The following is a 16,365-nucleotide window of genomic DNA, read 5'->3' on the forward strand; positions in this document are numbered from 1 at the left end:
TTCTTGATTTTTATTTATTTGATATACAGAATGGTCTGTTGATGTTTTTCCTCTTGCATTCTAGGTGTTTTATAATAATTTTACATTTTAAATGAATTAACTCAGTGTTTGTATGAATTAAATATTCTTTCAATTAATATGGCATATGAGACCCAGAGAGGAAAACTAGATGTTCCAGATTACATTGACTCTGGGTAGCATGGCTGAGTGGCAAACTGAACAGCCTTGCTGAGGCTGGCGCTCTTAGCTCCAAGGCTACTGTCTAAAGGCACGGCATGTGCTTACACCCATTCTGCACAACCTGTCACACTCCTTACACAGCTGCCCGATTGGTTTTCATGCTTTATGTTTAGAGAAGTTGGCCCTTTGTGTGTGTGTAAGTTTCAAATGTGTTTCCAGTTTGCGTTTTACTTTTGTATATAAATATCTTGAGTTTTCAGTGTTTCTCTGGGTTCACTAATTTTATTGCCAGCCCCAATCTTCCTGGCTCGTGGACTATAAAAATAATACTTTTATGTTGTGTCACCTTATGCTTTTTTAAACCTTATCAGTAGGGAGTCAACATCACTAATTGTGCAGTTTTTAAAGAAAATATAGGTTTATGTTTTGATATCTACGTAAGTGCTGACTTTCCGAACAAGTAATATAAACTGTACACACTATAAAGTTTCTTGTCTAAATGTATCTTCTCATAAACATGAACAAACTCTTAGGTAGAAATAAGTAGATATGAAAGCACTAACAGAAATAAAAAATACACGTTTCCCATACACTTGAATATTTAGAGAAATTAAAATTTTGATTTCTTTCTTTCTTTCTTTCTTTCTTTCTTTCTTTCTTTCTTTCTTTCTTTCTTTCTTCCTTCCTTCCTTCCTTCCTTCCTTCCTTCCTTCCTTCCTTTCTCTCTCTCTCTCTTTCTTTCTTTCTTTCTTTCTTTTTTGTTTTTTTTGTTTTGTTTTTCGAGACAGAGTTTCTCTGTATAGCCCTGGCTGTCCTGGAACTCAGAAATCCACCTGCCTCTGCCTCCCAAGTGCTGGGATTAAAGGTGTGTGCCACCACCGCCTGGCAAAATTTTGATTTCTTGAAACAGGGACTCACTTTGGCTGCTTTGGAACGTATTCTGTAGTCTCAAACTCTTGGCAGTTCTGTCTCTCCTGAGCGCTGCGATCTCAGGGGTGAGCTAATACATCCGACTGCGAAGCTAAATTGTTAATTCAATGGTAGACTTGACACTGCTCACCTGGGAGAGCCCATTTTCCCCTAATAGAACACTGATAAGTCTTTCTGTTATGCATCAGTATATTGATTTAATATCAATATGTCTTAGTGTTATTCATCAGTACACTCATTTAGTAGAAGAGTGTCAGTATGCCTTTCTGTTATGCATCAGTATATTAATTTACCAATAGCATCCACAGATACTGGCTTAGCTCCCTTTTCATGATTCTTGTGCTTTGAGGCAACAGAAGGAAACAGGTCAATAAGGGCTACATTCATGAAACATAATGAGTCACAGGTTGGAATTTCCTCAGTGGCTTTATCTACCTGCAGGCTAAACCAGCCAGCTCTTGGCTGGGAGGTCCTGGGGTCCATAACTACACTGCCTTTTAATTTCTAGTGTAACAGTTAACTGCTGATTTGAATCTATTTTGGAGAAATGAGGGTGAAGAATGTCTGGCTGTCTGGCTTTTGGCCAGTGGGTCTCAGCCAGGTGATTTTGCTTCCAGGAGATACACATCTGTGTCTGGAGCCATTTTTGGTAAGCACAACTGGGCATGTGAACAAGCCCATTTAGAGGACAGAGTCGGGTGCTGGGCACCCTACAATAGATAGGGGAAAAGGTGGGGTGCTGCGAGGCACCCTATGATGGACAGGGGGAAGGGTGGGGTGCTGCCGGGTACCCCATGATGGACGGGGGGAAGGGTGGGGTGCTACCGGGCACCCTATGATGGACAGGACAGCTTCCCTGTCCAGGACTGGCTACGGCACTTTTGCTTGGGATTGGTGGTCTCAGTGCAGCAGGTCAAGCAGAAATCTGGTTTGTGCTGCTATTTGTACAGACTTAGAGATACCACGTTATAAAAAGATGTTAGCATCTGTATGCTGACTAGTTCTACTACTTCTCAGGGCTTTTGTGGGTATTTTCAGTGTTCTTGGCTCTTCTGATATGGTTAAGCTGATATCAGTGGCTTTTTTTTTTTTTTAACGTCTTTGAGACAAGGTCTGTAGTCCTGGCTAGCCAGCCTGGAACTCACTGTGTAGCCCAGGCTAGCCTTGAACTCACGATGTTCTCACCTCAACTTCCCTAGCACTAGAAGGATTTTATTATTGTTATTCACCTTACTATGTAATATAAGACATCTGAAAAATTTATGTCTAAACCTTACAACTACTTTTGTTTATAATCTTAAAAATTGCATTATCGTCACAGTTTAGTTTTCTAGTGGCCTCCTCTCCTCTCTTTAAAAAAATCTGCAAATAATTTAAACCATCTAGTAAAAAAAAAATCGGTATTCTTACAATAAGTGACATATTAATTGCAGTAACAGCAGCAGTTTTACAGTAAGGGAGGCTCTGTGAACCCCACGGCTCTGGGACAACCGTGCTCACTCTCCTGCTTAGGCATGGCTAAAAAAAGGAGGCAGAGGCATGTGTGCTATGCAGTTCTACGTCATTAGTGCTGCCTTGCTCCTGCCCCGCTTCCCTCTCACCTCTTTTTTTTCTGACCCACTTCTCCGTGTTTGGCTGCAGTACCTTGCCCAGAGGCTATCCTTAACTGAGAATGGGGCACACCACTTACTGGCATAGGAGTAGCCCAAGAAAACACACATACACAGTGTCGATAAAACATCACTCAGTCAATCTTCCATGGAAGCCAAGCTTGAGTTGAACAGCATGACCTGGGGCTGGCGAGGTGGCTCAGAGGGTGAAGGCACTTACTTGCGTAAGCCTGAAGACCCAAGTGTCATTCCTGGAAGGAGAGAGCCAAGTCTCGAAGGCCGCCTTTTCTATCTTCAGTCGTGATGTGGCACATGCTTGCCCTACCCCTAAATAATAACCAAGGAGGACAAATGCATTCTGTGCAAGTTTTTGTGGGACCAGAAGGGGTCTCTGTGGTGCCAGGCACCCCTTTAGCAAAGATTATGCCCAGATCTCCAGTATGAAGGGGGTTCCCTGCCCAATCTATTGGCTTCAGAACCAGTGACCGGAAGAGTAATTGGTGAGCCCCGTCAAGGAGGAAGTGCCTTTACTTAGTTATGATTCTAAGCAGCTCTCTAAATGCTGCGGAGGTCCTAATTGTTGACATGGTGTATCAACAGGCTATACACGTTAGAAGGAAAACTGGTTGAGAGTGGAGCAGAACTGGAGAATGGGCAGTTCTATGTGGCCGTTGGCAGAGATAAGTTTAAGAGACTACCGTACAGCGAGTTACTATTTGACAAGTCAGCAATGAGAAGGCCTTATGGGTAAGTCCTTGTCTTTGTTCAAACACTCTCAGCCTTAGTGTTTGTATGTGGGGTGACATCGGTGTAAAGGAGTGGGGGGAGCAAGGGTGGGCAGTGGGGGAAGAAAGGCCACCATCTCATGTGGTCCCTGGCATCTGGAGCACGTAAACATGTGTGTAATGATGCAAGGTAAGATGGTGTATGTGGTATTCCCAGCACAGAGGTGGAGGCAGGAGTATCAGGAAGTTAAGGTCATCCTTAGCTATGGAGTAAGTTCAAAGCTAGCCTCTATCAAAATCAAACAAAAGAGTATTTTCTGTAGTCAAGAGCCTCATTCATCAGCTAGAAATAGCAGCATTTGTGCCTGAAAGCTGTTGCATAAAACATACTGATGGAAGTTGTGAAAGACTCAGCGCCTTGTATTGCACCAAGGTTAAACTAAGTACAACGCTCCATTCTTGTGAAGAAAATGACGGACCACGAACTCTCTGTGTAAATCTCACAGGCAGCGTGAGAGTCTAACAGTGCAGCCAGAACAAGCGAGTTTTCAGTTGGTCTGGATAGAAATTTACAGTAGCTTACACTCTTATTTATTTTTATTTATTTATTTATTTATTTATTTATTTATTTATTTATTTATTTATTTATCTGGCTTACACCCACTCCATCCCCTTTAAAAGCCATATCATGTGAAAGCAATGTAATTGTACTTGCAGAGATAGGGAGGCTGAGTATCAGGCTGTGTGTGTGTGTGTGTGTGTGTGTGTGTGTGTGTGTGTGTGTGTGTGCTTGCACATGGTATGTGAAGGTCAGAGGTTAATGTCTAGTGTCTCCCTGTTTTATCCTCTGAGACGAGGTCTCTCGAACCCACAGATTGCTGATCCAGTTGAAGGCAGCTTGTTTTAGGGGTTCCTGGTCTCTGCCCCGAGAGGCCTGAGATTACAAGCCAGTCTCTGTGACCACCCAGGATTTCCATGGGGGCTGAAAACCCAAACTATAGTCTTCAAGTATCACAAGTACTTTATCCACTGAGGTGACTCCTGAGCAAGGCTTGAACCTCGGTTACACATGATGTATTATGATTGTTTTTCTCTTGGAGATACCCTTAGTGAGGGTGTCATGAATAGCTAACATCTGTACTGCAGAGCCTTGAGCCAACGGCAGATACCTGGGATCCATCTCTGTTGTTCTGCACGGAGTTCAGGGCCTCTTGGCTCTTGAAATTGCCTTTTTATGGCTGTCCCCTGCAGAGGACACCGGTGTGTTCCTATTAATTTGTATCCTGTGAGGCTAATGGAGATTTGCTTAGGCTTCTAGAGAGCAACAATGGAATTTCAGGGGTGTTGCGACTATGTAACAGCCCAGGCCTTTATGAATGTTAGAGTTCTTTGCCAGGAGACTGGTTGTTGATTACCCAATTCATGAAATCAATCCTTTCACAACTTGTGCTTAGCAATGCTGGTCAGCTCTCTGGGAGCAGCATGGGGTACTTGGTGGCAATGTAAAAACTGAGCCTCATTGGCCTCTCTCATACACATTACTAAGGTTCACCATTATAGACATGCCTTCTTATTTTTGGAGATATATTTCAAGATTATTTCTTCTTCTTCTTCTTCTTCTTCTTCTTCTTCTTCTTCTTCTTCTTCTTCTTCTTCTTCTTCTTCTTCTTCTTCTTCTTCNACATTTTAGGCCACACAGTACACTGCCAGGGGTAGCCCCAGTGGTTCTTCTTCCTTGTCTGGTTCTTCTTCCTCCTCCTCCTCCTCCTCCTCCTCTTCCTCCTCCTCCTCCTCCTCCTTCTTCTTCTTCTTTCTTCTTCCTCCTCCTCTTCTCCCTCCTCCTCCTCCTTCTTTTCCTTTTTGGTGATAATTGACCAGTTTAAAAACTCTCTCAATATAAATGCCATGATTTTTCTTTCTTTTCCATCTCAAGTGTACACAATACACTTTATTTTACATTATTTATGGTCAATATTGTAATTACTATTGATTTTGAGGCAGAGTGGTCTTGGGCAACCTTGACCAGCCTTGAGCTCTTGATGCCTGAGATTACTTCTGTAGGGCTAGGGTAGGTGCCACCATGCCCAACAGATTCATTGCTTTTCACGCCATCTGGCATGGTTGTCACTTAGTTTCAGAAATGTTTATTTTTTTATTTATAATAGAAAGTTTGGAAATTTGAATTAAATTATGAAAAAAGCTTGTATTAAAAGTTTATAAGCATCAAGTCAGGCCATATTCAGGAAACTATTAGAAATAATTTAGAATGGAATTTTGAGGTTTCATTTACTTTTGGACTAACCACAGGGTCAGTGGGCAGGGTGGTGATAGCAGATTAGAATGATCATGCTTTATTTGTGAGCAATATTCAGATGTCCAAATTGCAATTTGTTTCCACAGTCAGAAAGCTTCTTCACTACCTCCCATGGTTGGATCCAGGAAGTCTAAAGGGGGCGTAAGTATCAGCAGCTCTGCTCATTAGTGTTCTGTATCTCCGTAGAGCCATCCTCATTAGTGCTCTGTCTCTCCATAGAGCCATCCTCTGGGTTTCAATTAAATCCAAACGCATAGGTCTAGCTACTAGTGGCATACAAGCAACTACCTGAAACATTGTGAGAGCTCCAATGTCACGACTCAAGTCCTAAACGAGAGCCAATGCTTTGAGAATATAGAATCAAACCCCTCTCCTTGTGTAGATATGAGGCAGCGTATGTTGTGGTTGTGGCCTGAGTAGTACTTCCTACAGCTGTGAGGTCCTCACAAGGTCGCAGTGGTGCTTCCATAGTCTTGTCTCCTGTGTCTAACAAAGACCGCACAGGAACTTTAGGTAAGAAGATGGTGACCCTCAATTGTACGTCTCTATACAGTTAAGATCTTAAAAATGAAGAATCATCCTAAATGCTTAGTTCCACCCCAGAAGCTTTTCCTGGTCATTCCTTCACTGAGCAAGCATTGGCCATGTGCCTGTGATGTGGCAACTGGAATCTGCAATGGATAGTTCATCCGCTGACAGTTCAGTCTGCACTGCAGCTACCCCCCTAACCTCCACCGTGCACTGCAGCTCATCATGTAACCTCCCCTGTATACTCCAGCTCAGCTCCTAACCTCAGCCTGCACTACATTATACCCCCAACTCCCACTGTGCACTGCAGCTCATCATGTGAGCTCCCCTGTATATTCCAGCTCAACCCCTAACCACCAGCCTGAACTGCAGCACCCCCCCCCCCAGCTCCCACTGTGCACGGCTGCACATCTCCTAGCCCTGCCCCATCTCTAGCTCCCCTGAGGTGAAGCCCACTTTGTCATAGAGTGCTGCAGCAGCAGGTCTTTCTGACTCAGGGCTCTCTGATCTATCAGGGGCTTCGGTAGGAGTGATCAGAACTGCTCTGGCATTCCTACGCCACTCCGATGAGCTGGGCAGTGGTTGTGTTCTCCTGTAATGTAAGCGCCTGCTGTGCAGTGATACTGTCTCCTCGTGGTGTGTACTTATCTTTCTCCACTATTTTATTTCATGACATTCTTAACAGAAGAGAAAGATGATGTTGTGTTCATATCATTGGACTTGACACTCATTCCTGAAGATGGCACCGCTTACCGCTTACGGAAGCGCTTGCCTTCCATAGTTTTCAAACTCTAGGGGAAAGCAAGCAAGCCACCTGGGAGGTTTGTGAACAGCCCGACATGAGTGCCCAGGACACAGACACCAAGAGACTAGAACTGGAGCGCTGCCCTTGAACCCTAGTGCAGATTTTAGTGGACACAGTCAAGGAGAGGGGCTTCAGGAGGAGGGGTGGTGTTGGGGAAAGAGAAATGGGTACGGAGAGATGCCATGAACATGGTGGCCAGTGTTCAGTGTCCACCCAAGGCCCCACTCTGCCAAGTTCTCTCCAGGATCTAAATAGTGACAAGCAAAATAAGAGCCATGAATTTAGGTTCAGAAATTATATTTTCTCTCTTCCCTTCTCCTTCCTCCTTCCTTTTTCCTTCTCTTAAATTTGACCCTGAAGACATAATGCAGGTGCCCCTGGCTTCTGTACTTAAAATTGAAAAAAAAAAAAACCCCAAATATAAAAACAAAACAAAACAAACAGTACAAACCAGGAAAGATGCAGTATAGAAGTAGCAAAGGTTTCCTTCTGCTGAGCAAATGGCAGGAGGGGTCACCATGCACCTGCCTGCTCTGCAGTTTGAATTTTGACCCTCGCACCTTGTGGAAAGTGAATTCCTAAACAAACTTCAACAGAGACCCTCAGCATGTGCAGGGTGACGAGCCTGAGAAGGCCATTTCTTTATGACCCTGAACTCCAGCATGAAAGTCCATCTTTCTCCTTGAGTAGAGGAGGCCTGAGAGGCCCTGGGAGATTAAAGAGAAAAGCTCTCTGAGTTAGTTGAGGAACCTTAGATCTTTTATGCAGAGAGAGCCTTATGTGATGTGATTCCTTAGGTAAGCCTGGGTGTATAACATGCTGAGTCTAGACAGACAGCAAGGGAAGCAGGAAGAGGTTGTTATCCCTGAAGACACAGAGCTTGCCTGCTGATTGGGTGATGGAGAACATAGAAGCAGGGAGAACCACAGGGCTTGGGGCTCAGGTGCCAGAGAAAATGGTAGTTCAGTGACTAGAAAGAGGCTAGGCAGAGGAAATAATTAATATTGGCTTCCTTTCAGGGATGCTGAGTTGATTTGTCTAGCCACATAATGACCTGATTTGAGGCACTGTGTGGTTGTGCTAGCGCACAGGACAGCCTGGCATAGCCCAGGCAGGCATCAGTAGTAATGTAGCCTGAGGGAATGGGTGAGTAGTAACCTGGAGGGGACAATTCAGTGACGGCCTCAGGCGACCTGAGCCTAGAGAATCCAACTTCTCAGGGTGGAGGAGGAGAGGGGTGAGAATTTATGTCAGTAGCTAAAAATAAATAAATAAATAAATAAATAAATAAATAAATAAATAAATTACAAATCTTCACCATTAAAGTGATGAATGAAACCCATACATCTGAGGTTTTGGGAAATAATTTATTAAGGTTTATTTTATGTTTAAGTATGTGTATATGCCTTTGTGGGGGTGCACGCACATCAATGCAGGTACCTGCCAAGGCTAGACAAGGGTGTCAGAGGCCCCGAAGCTGGAATTGCAGGCAACTGTGAGCTGCCTGAGGTGGGTGTTAGGAGCTGAATTTGTGCACGCTGCCTCTGAGCTATCCCTCCAGCCCTAAGAATTGTACTTTGTTCTCTTCCTTTCCTTTGGGTCCTGTGGCAGCATTCCGTCTGCGTACACACCATGTCAGTTTTAGCTCTCCACTCTCATAGTACTACAGACAAGCAGCACAGTGTAACTACAGAGACCCAGTGTAACTGAGTAACCAACCCAGGGTCACCACGTCCCAACCCAGCCCTTCACATTCCCGGCTATTGTGCCCGGAGTGTGTGTGTGTGTGTGTGGGGGGGGGGATGAGTAAAAAGACAGGCATCTCCTTGATGCCTGGGGTCTATTGCAGGAGATAGCTGTGGACCTAACAGTTCTGTGAGTCAGCAGAGATAACTACAGAGTATGATAAAAATGAAAACAAACCAACTCTTCAGAAGAATATGAGCGTCTAAAAAGAGAAAACCTATTTAGCTATGCAGAGGCCTCACTGAAGAAGTGACTCAAAGGCGTAAGGTATATTTCCATCCCGTAGAAAAGAGGCTCATAAGGTTAAACCTACCCTCATATGTTAAAATATAAAAATTAAAATGACAGTTTGCCTCTCTTCTCACAGGACTCCCAGAGCGAGATATATATATATATACCACCCATTCACCCCGTCAGCTATCCATCTTTCAACTATCAACCATGCATCCACCCACACAACCAACTACTCCTCAGCAAACTCTATGAGCCATCCATTCACCCATTCCAAGAGCCATACACCTATCCGCTCCACCAACCATCCAGTCTTTCTTCTCGGCAGCCTTCCATCCTTCACTCTGTCATCCATCTGTAAGCTTTGTCAGCTCTATATCCTTCCTCTCTCTGCCATGCATCCTTCGACTCCATTAGGAACCACTTACCATTTTATCAGACATTCAGCTATCCACTCTGCCTACCGTCCACTCATCCATTCCAACAGCCATTTACCCACCCACTAATCCACCCTGACACCTATCTACATCTATGTATCAGCCATGCACTTACCCACTCTGTCATTCATCTCATCATCCACTCATCCACCATCCATCCATCCATCCCATCATCCATCTGTCACCCATCCACCCACCCATCCATCCATCTATCCATTCCATCATCCATCTGTCCATCCCATCATCCATCTGTCCATCCATCCATCCATCCACCCACCCATCCATCCATTCACCCACCCATCCATCCATCTACCCATCCCATCATCCATCTATCCATCCCATCATCCATCTGTCCATCCCATCATCCATCTGTCCATCCCATCATCTATCTGTCCATCCATCCATCCATCCATCCATCCATCTGCTCTGTTAGCCATCCATCTCTCTACTCTATAAGCTACCCACTCACCTACTCTATCACCTGTCAACCCATTCACTCTATCAACCTATTATATCAGTCCATTCATCCAGTCAGCTGTTCACTCAACACGTATTTGTTGATGATTTAGTTACTAAGTGCCAAGAATGACTATACACATTTAGTGTTATAAAGAAACTGACCAGGATCTTACAGGATCTTTCAAGTCCTTGTGTGTGTGTCAGGGGGATGGCAATGCCTTGGAACCAATCATGCAGGAAGGAGATGGCAGGGAAGAAGCAGAGGTAGAAGAACCAAAGTTATCCAAGTTGTTGATAAAGAACTTAACAGGTGAAAGGGGGGTAGAGTACCAGGGCAGTCAGTACTGAATAAGGAGGAGCTGGCAGCCCAGTCATACAGACTAAGCAAGGCTTGCATCCAGGCCTCCACGGGAAGCCATTGAGAGACTTAAAGGAAGAATGCTAGCATTTGATTTATACTTTTTTAAAAAAGATTTATTTATTATTGATACAGCATTCTGCCTGCATATATGACTGCAGGCCAGAAGAGGGCACCAGATCTCGTTATAGATGGTTAACAACCACCATGTGGTTGCTGGGAATTGAATTCAGGACCTCTGGAAGAGCAGCCAGTGCTCTTAACCTCTGAGCCATCTCTCCAGCCCTTGATGTATACTTTTAAACACACAAAAAATTGAAATCATCTGTGTGTCTGTGTGTGTGTGTGTTTGTGTATGTGTGTTGAGTGGCGTGTGTGTGTTTGTATGCATGAATATAAGTACCCATGGAGATTAGCAGAAAGTGTCAGATCCCATGGAGCTGGAGTTACAGGCGTTTGTGAACTGTCTGACTTGGGTCCTGGGAACCCAACTTGGGTCTCCTGCAAGAGCAGCAAGTGCCCTTAACCACTGAGCCCTCTCTATCCCTTGATTTGTAATTTTTAAAGTTCATTATGGCAAACACACGCCAGAGAAAGAATAGAAGAGGCAGAGGGTGGTTGGAGTCTAAGCACAGGATGCGGGCAGCTGTGCTCTGTGGCTGCAGGGCTGACGGGAGGGCTCTCTGTTATAACCTCTTCGAGTGTGTTATTGCTGGTCAGTTTACTTGCCCATCAGCCATTAGTGCAGTTCCTTCCTGGGCTCAGTTGCAGTTCTTGGGACTCTAGAGGTTCTAAAGCCCTGACTGTGTATAGGTTGCCACCTCTCAAGGGAAGAGAAAGTAAGTGAAGGTTTGTTGCTGTATGGTTGGTATTCATCTGAGGAGAGAGCACGGTGCCTGGTGCAGAGTCCTCATTCAACCCACACAGGGCGTGTGTGGATGCCCGCCACCGCGTCCTATGCCAGTAAACTCAGCCACAAGCTTGGTTTTTAACAGAACTAATTTACACCTTTTCTATAATTAATAGGTTCCCTGGAGAACTCTGGGCTTGATAGATCATTAACTGTCTGGCCCCACGGGAGGGGTATGAGTGAGAGGGCTGTGTAGGAGGGTAGAGCTTCCTACTTCAGGTGCTTCTGTCCACCTCCCTCAGCACTGACCTTAGAGGGGACGCGGGACCAGATTGTGAAGCACGTGTGTCTCCCACGCAGCTTCCTATTAACTATTTTATTGCGTGAAGAAGAGTGGGAAATGGGAGGATGTCCTCCGCCTGCGTTGTTCCACCGCACGGGATCAGGGTGCCCTCTAGTGGCAAAGAGGTGAAAATGACAGAAACGCTGAAAAGCCAACCCGCCTGTTTTTGTTATGTCCGGTCAAATGCATTTTATGGTCAGTAGTTTGGGGTTAAATATTAGGATTTCCAGGGTTTTGACTCAAGAATCAGTTGCTGCCACGAATCAATCAGTTATCATGAAGTCACTGTGAGGCAAATCATAAATACATTAAAGTGAAATTTTCCTGTCCCCCCAAATTGCCTTCTGTAGTGTAGAAAACTGCCGCCAGGACAGTCAGCTCATACCTGCCATCGGTAGGTGCATGTGAGAGAGATGTCAACGGAGTCATAGTGCATTGTAGGAGCTCTTTAGCAAGGCCGACTCACAAAATGACCTCAGACTTGGTATTTTATGGCCTACTTTTTTTTTTTTTTCTGGTGCAAGTTTATGAGGGTTGGAAATGGGTTTCCGAGAAGGGAAGGAAGCTGGGGTTGCTCAGATCTTTCTGGAAAGAGCCTCGGAAGCTGTAGGATCGAGATCCAGGGGAACCACCACGCTTCCTAGGTTGGAGAGGCCATTGAAGGCTATACTTGGAGCTCTTCATATTTGATCTATCAGTATGCGTGTGAGGGGCAGGCAGGCCCACTGGCTGAAGTAGCTTCTAGTACCATTGTTTTTTTTTTTTTTTGCAATGCACCCTATAAAATTTGGCTGCTTCTTGGCTGTTCCCACATATGCATAATGTGCTGTCTGTGATGGCTCTTTTTGAAAGCCACACCACATAGTAGATGCATCTAGCACCTCAGACATTAGAAGACTTCAGCATAGGAGTGGAGGAAATGACTCAGTGGGAAATATGCGATGACCTGAGTTTGGATCTTCAGCTCACACATAAAAAACCAGCCATGGTGGTGTGTTCTTAAAAGCCCTATGGGAAGGAGACAGAGACAGGGGACTCTCAGGGGGTTTCTGGCCAGCTTGTGTAGCCAATCGGTGAACTCTCGGACTCATGAGAGACCCTGCCTAAACAACACACACACACACACACACACACACACACACACACACACACACANACACACACACACACACACACACACACACACACAGAGAGAGAGAGAGAGAGAGAGAGAGAGAGAGAGAGAGAGAGAGAGAAGGTGCCAGATGTCAAACCTCTATATGCATCCAGGAATGCACACCTCCCCCCCCCCACAAACAGAGAGGGAGAGGGAGACAGAGATGGGGAGCAGGGGAGAAAATGGGGTCAGAGAAACACCATGCCTGGAGAAAGTGAGTTCTTTTCAGTAGACAATGCTAAACACATGACTTTAATCTTAAACTATGTACTATTCCATGCCCCTGACCATCAGGAATAGTGCATGTGTGTGTGCGTGCATGTGTGTGTGTGTATGTGTGTGTGTGTTGTGTTGTTTATCATTTGCTAAAAGAAGTCAACAGATTGGAAACAACAAAACAAATATTCCCCACAAATGTTGAAAACACATGTGGGTATAGGTTGATAATGTCTGTTTGCACTTCCGAGTGTTGCTCTGGGCCAGTAAAGTAAGTTCTCTGTAAAACCCTGCTAAAGATTTCTGCAAAAAAGAGAGTATTCACCATTCCTTTTCCACACCACATTTTCTATGCTGTTCAATAAATATAGAACAAAGGTCTTAGTTGGGACAGGCAACAGTGACAGACACACACAACAGAGAGACAACAGATGTGCCACAGACCACAAACCACAGAAATGGAAGACACGGGGAGAGAGGTGTAGAATTCCCACTTGGCTTGCTTCTGGTCTAACTATCCCAAGAGGAAGCCTTTTCATTTCTTAAGGTGACATTAGCACATTTACCCACTGAGACACTCAGACCATCCTACTCAATGTTCCCTAAACCACCTCTCTGAGTGGTTTACCCTTTGGAAAAAATTATTAACCCCTAGGTGGCCAACAACAAGGTCCTTCTGTCACACAGTCCTGCTGGTGAGTGACCTTTTCCCGGAGGGTAGTCACACTGCCCTTGCTGGGATCCCGCTCCCTTACCCGATGGGTTTTCTGTCCTTCCAAGTTTAACAGCATCTCCAAACCGTCTAGAAAGGCACCAAGTGTCTGTGAAGGATCGCTGTTGTCACATGAATCTTACAGTGTTCTCATGATGTAGTGACATCACTGAATACAGACCACAGTCTGGGTTTTGCTAGCGACTGCTGAAGCTCCACTCCTGTCCTACTGTCTGTCTGTCTTCTCCAGACAGTGACTACACTGAAAAATAGAAAAGAAAAAAAAAATCTCTGCTTGTAGATCATACAATAATTAAATGGAAACTAGATGTCTAAATTGCAGTTGGAATGGGAAATTAAATTATGCAAAAATGTTATAGATTTGGACAAGTTTTCATACTGTTAATAAATCTATGCATAATTCATTTTCTTGTAGGCTGTGACAAAATTGCATAAATAACTTCATTTGTAAGATGGGGATTTTTTTTTCTGTTCTTAATTGGGTGATGGCTAAAACCATTTAAATGCTTTTGGGTGACTGAATATATAAATGTTTAAAATGAGCAGTTATAATAGGCTTCCAGGCATATTTGTTTATTTAATATTACTACATTTATTTTCAGATAGTAGCACAGTACAGATGTTGCATAAAAATTGCACCAATATGGTTGAGTTATTTATTTATTTATTTATTTATTTACTTATTTACTTACTTACTGTATTCTTGCAGCTGGAGATTCAGTGCAGGGTCTCACACACATTCGGCAAGTGCTCCCTCTATCACAGAGCCACAGCCCTATCCATGATATGACTTTATATCTTTACATACATCTATATCTATATCCTCTGATCTTAGAGAAAACACCAGACCCTTCCCATCAGGCAATAGTAACAGTCAATTTACACATCTTCCCATTCATCCTTGTGACAGTATAAGGGCAGGTACCTCAGCCACATTCAGCTGGTGAGACAATCCTTTGTGCTCATGCGTGTAGTAAGAGGTCAACGTCTGATGTTGTTTTTTGGGATACCTTCCAGTTGTGTGCTCATTAGTTTGTTTTTGGCAGTTCCTGAACCCTCAAGGCCACCCCCAGTTTGGATAGGGTGCTAGTCGGCCACAGAGTTCTGGGGACCCCCAGTTTGGATAGGGTGCTAGTCAGCCACAGAGTTCTGGGGATCCCCTCCTGGTGTTAGGATTGCAAGTACAACCTCTATGCTGGGCTTTTCCTGCGTGTGTGGGCCAGCACTGTGACCGAGCCATCTGTCTCCCCATCCCAGGAATGGCTTCATTTTTGTTTGTCTCTGTGTGCCATGGGGATGGAATCTTGGCCTCACCACGTGATAGGCAAGCACTGTGCCTCTGAGCTCCATCCCCAGTCCCAGGGGAAGGAGTTTTGTGCCACACCTGGCACCTGTGAAGGGATTGCCAATTGTGGGTGATTATTTTTAGTCTTCCTCCTCTGCCAGACCTTCCACCTGCCTCTAGGAAGGTGTGTTTGTGGTTAGTGTGATAGCAAGACCAACAGTTGGAAACGAATCCAGGGCCCTGTCCCTGGGCTCACTAGTTAGCCACGTGAATGTACTGGGAACAGCTCCGAGAGTTCATTAGCCAATTGTGAAGGTCTAATCTTTTGTCATCTAGGGAAATTATCGGCAATCTAAGTCAACCATCGGCTCCAGTGATAACTCATCTCCTCAGCCTCTGAAGAGGAAAGGGAAGAAAGACTCAAACTCAGAGAAACCCACGAAAGTGAAACAGAGTGTGAAGTCCAAGAGTTCCCACCAAGCAATCCCAGACAGTGGTGAGTTGCGGTCAACGGTCTAACGGTCATTTCCGTGTCCTCTTGTGATCTTTTTAAGGACGTGGACCCGTTTTCATTCTTATTTTAAATTTCTTATTTTTACTTATGTGCAGGTGTAGGTGTGTGTTGAGGGGTGGGTATGTGTATGTGAGTGCAGGTACCTGTGGGTGCTTGAACTGCGTGAGAACTCTGGGACCTGAATTTAGGTCCTCTGGAATTAATTACCGAGCCATCTCTCCACCCTCTCGATTTCCCTTCTTATCTTGCAATGTTCACTTCTCCGGGCTCACAGAGGGTATTCCTTTTTGTCTCGTCATATGCGATGCTGTTCAAAGGAGATTTCCATTGGGTGAGAAGCAGCTGTTTCTCACATTGGGCTTCTACTTTAGGGCAGTCTTAATTGTACAAAGGGGAACATTGCCATCCCATGCACCCATCGAGAGTGCTTGCTGGGGGCCTTTACACTTTGTTTAAGCACTGTTGACACTGGCCTCTGTGGGTCTACCCTTGCCTGCACTCAAGATTTGCTTGTATTCACACATCACATTCCCCGAGATGTTCTGATACCTAAGTGAATATTGAGCACACATAGACTTTATAAAAACAAGTTATTAGATAAATTTAAAAGTTTTTTGAGCAAGCCATGGTAGTGCATGACTGTAATCTCAACACTTGGGAGATGGAGGCCAGTCTATGCCACATAGCGAATTCCAGGCCCTTTGGGTCTCAACACACACACACACACACACACACACACACACACACACACACCCCAATACAAAACCCAAAGCAAAACATTTACACTGGTCTGAGATGACATTAATGTGAGGCGAAGGCATCCTGAGGTCAGGACAAGCGTGATGAAATGGTGAACTTTCACACTAGGCGTTTGTGGAGAAGGGCTGTATTTGGTTTTATTTCAAGTGTATTCTCAATAGGATGGCTCATAAAAGTGGAGAGAGA

General features: G+C 44.6%; 1 protein-coding gene across 1 annotated transcript in view; it reads left to right on the forward strand.

The window, feature by feature from the left end:
- Dcdc2 (doublecortin domain containing 2) overlaps positions 1 to 16,365 on the forward strand; it is a 149,174-nt gene that overhangs the window by 41,555 nt on the left and 91,254 nt on the right. Inside the window, exons 5-7 of the mRNA XM_021216019.2 lie at positions 3,321 to 3,467; positions 5,846 to 5,900; positions 15,243 to 15,402. Coding sequence (XP_021071678.1) covers positions 3,321 to 3,467; positions 5,846 to 5,900; positions 15,243 to 15,402 — 362 coding nt within the window. The remainder of the gene's footprint in view (positions 1 to 3,320; positions 3,468 to 5,845; positions 5,901 to 15,242; positions 15,403 to 16,365) is intronic.

The sequence above is a fragment of the Mus pahari genome, chromosome 16 (assembly GCF_900095145.1).
Source record: "Mus pahari chromosome 16, PAHARI_EIJ_v1.1, whole genome shotgun sequence".
NCBI classification, from domain to species: domain Eukaryota; kingdom Metazoa; phylum Chordata; class Mammalia; order Rodentia; family Muridae; genus Mus; species Mus pahari.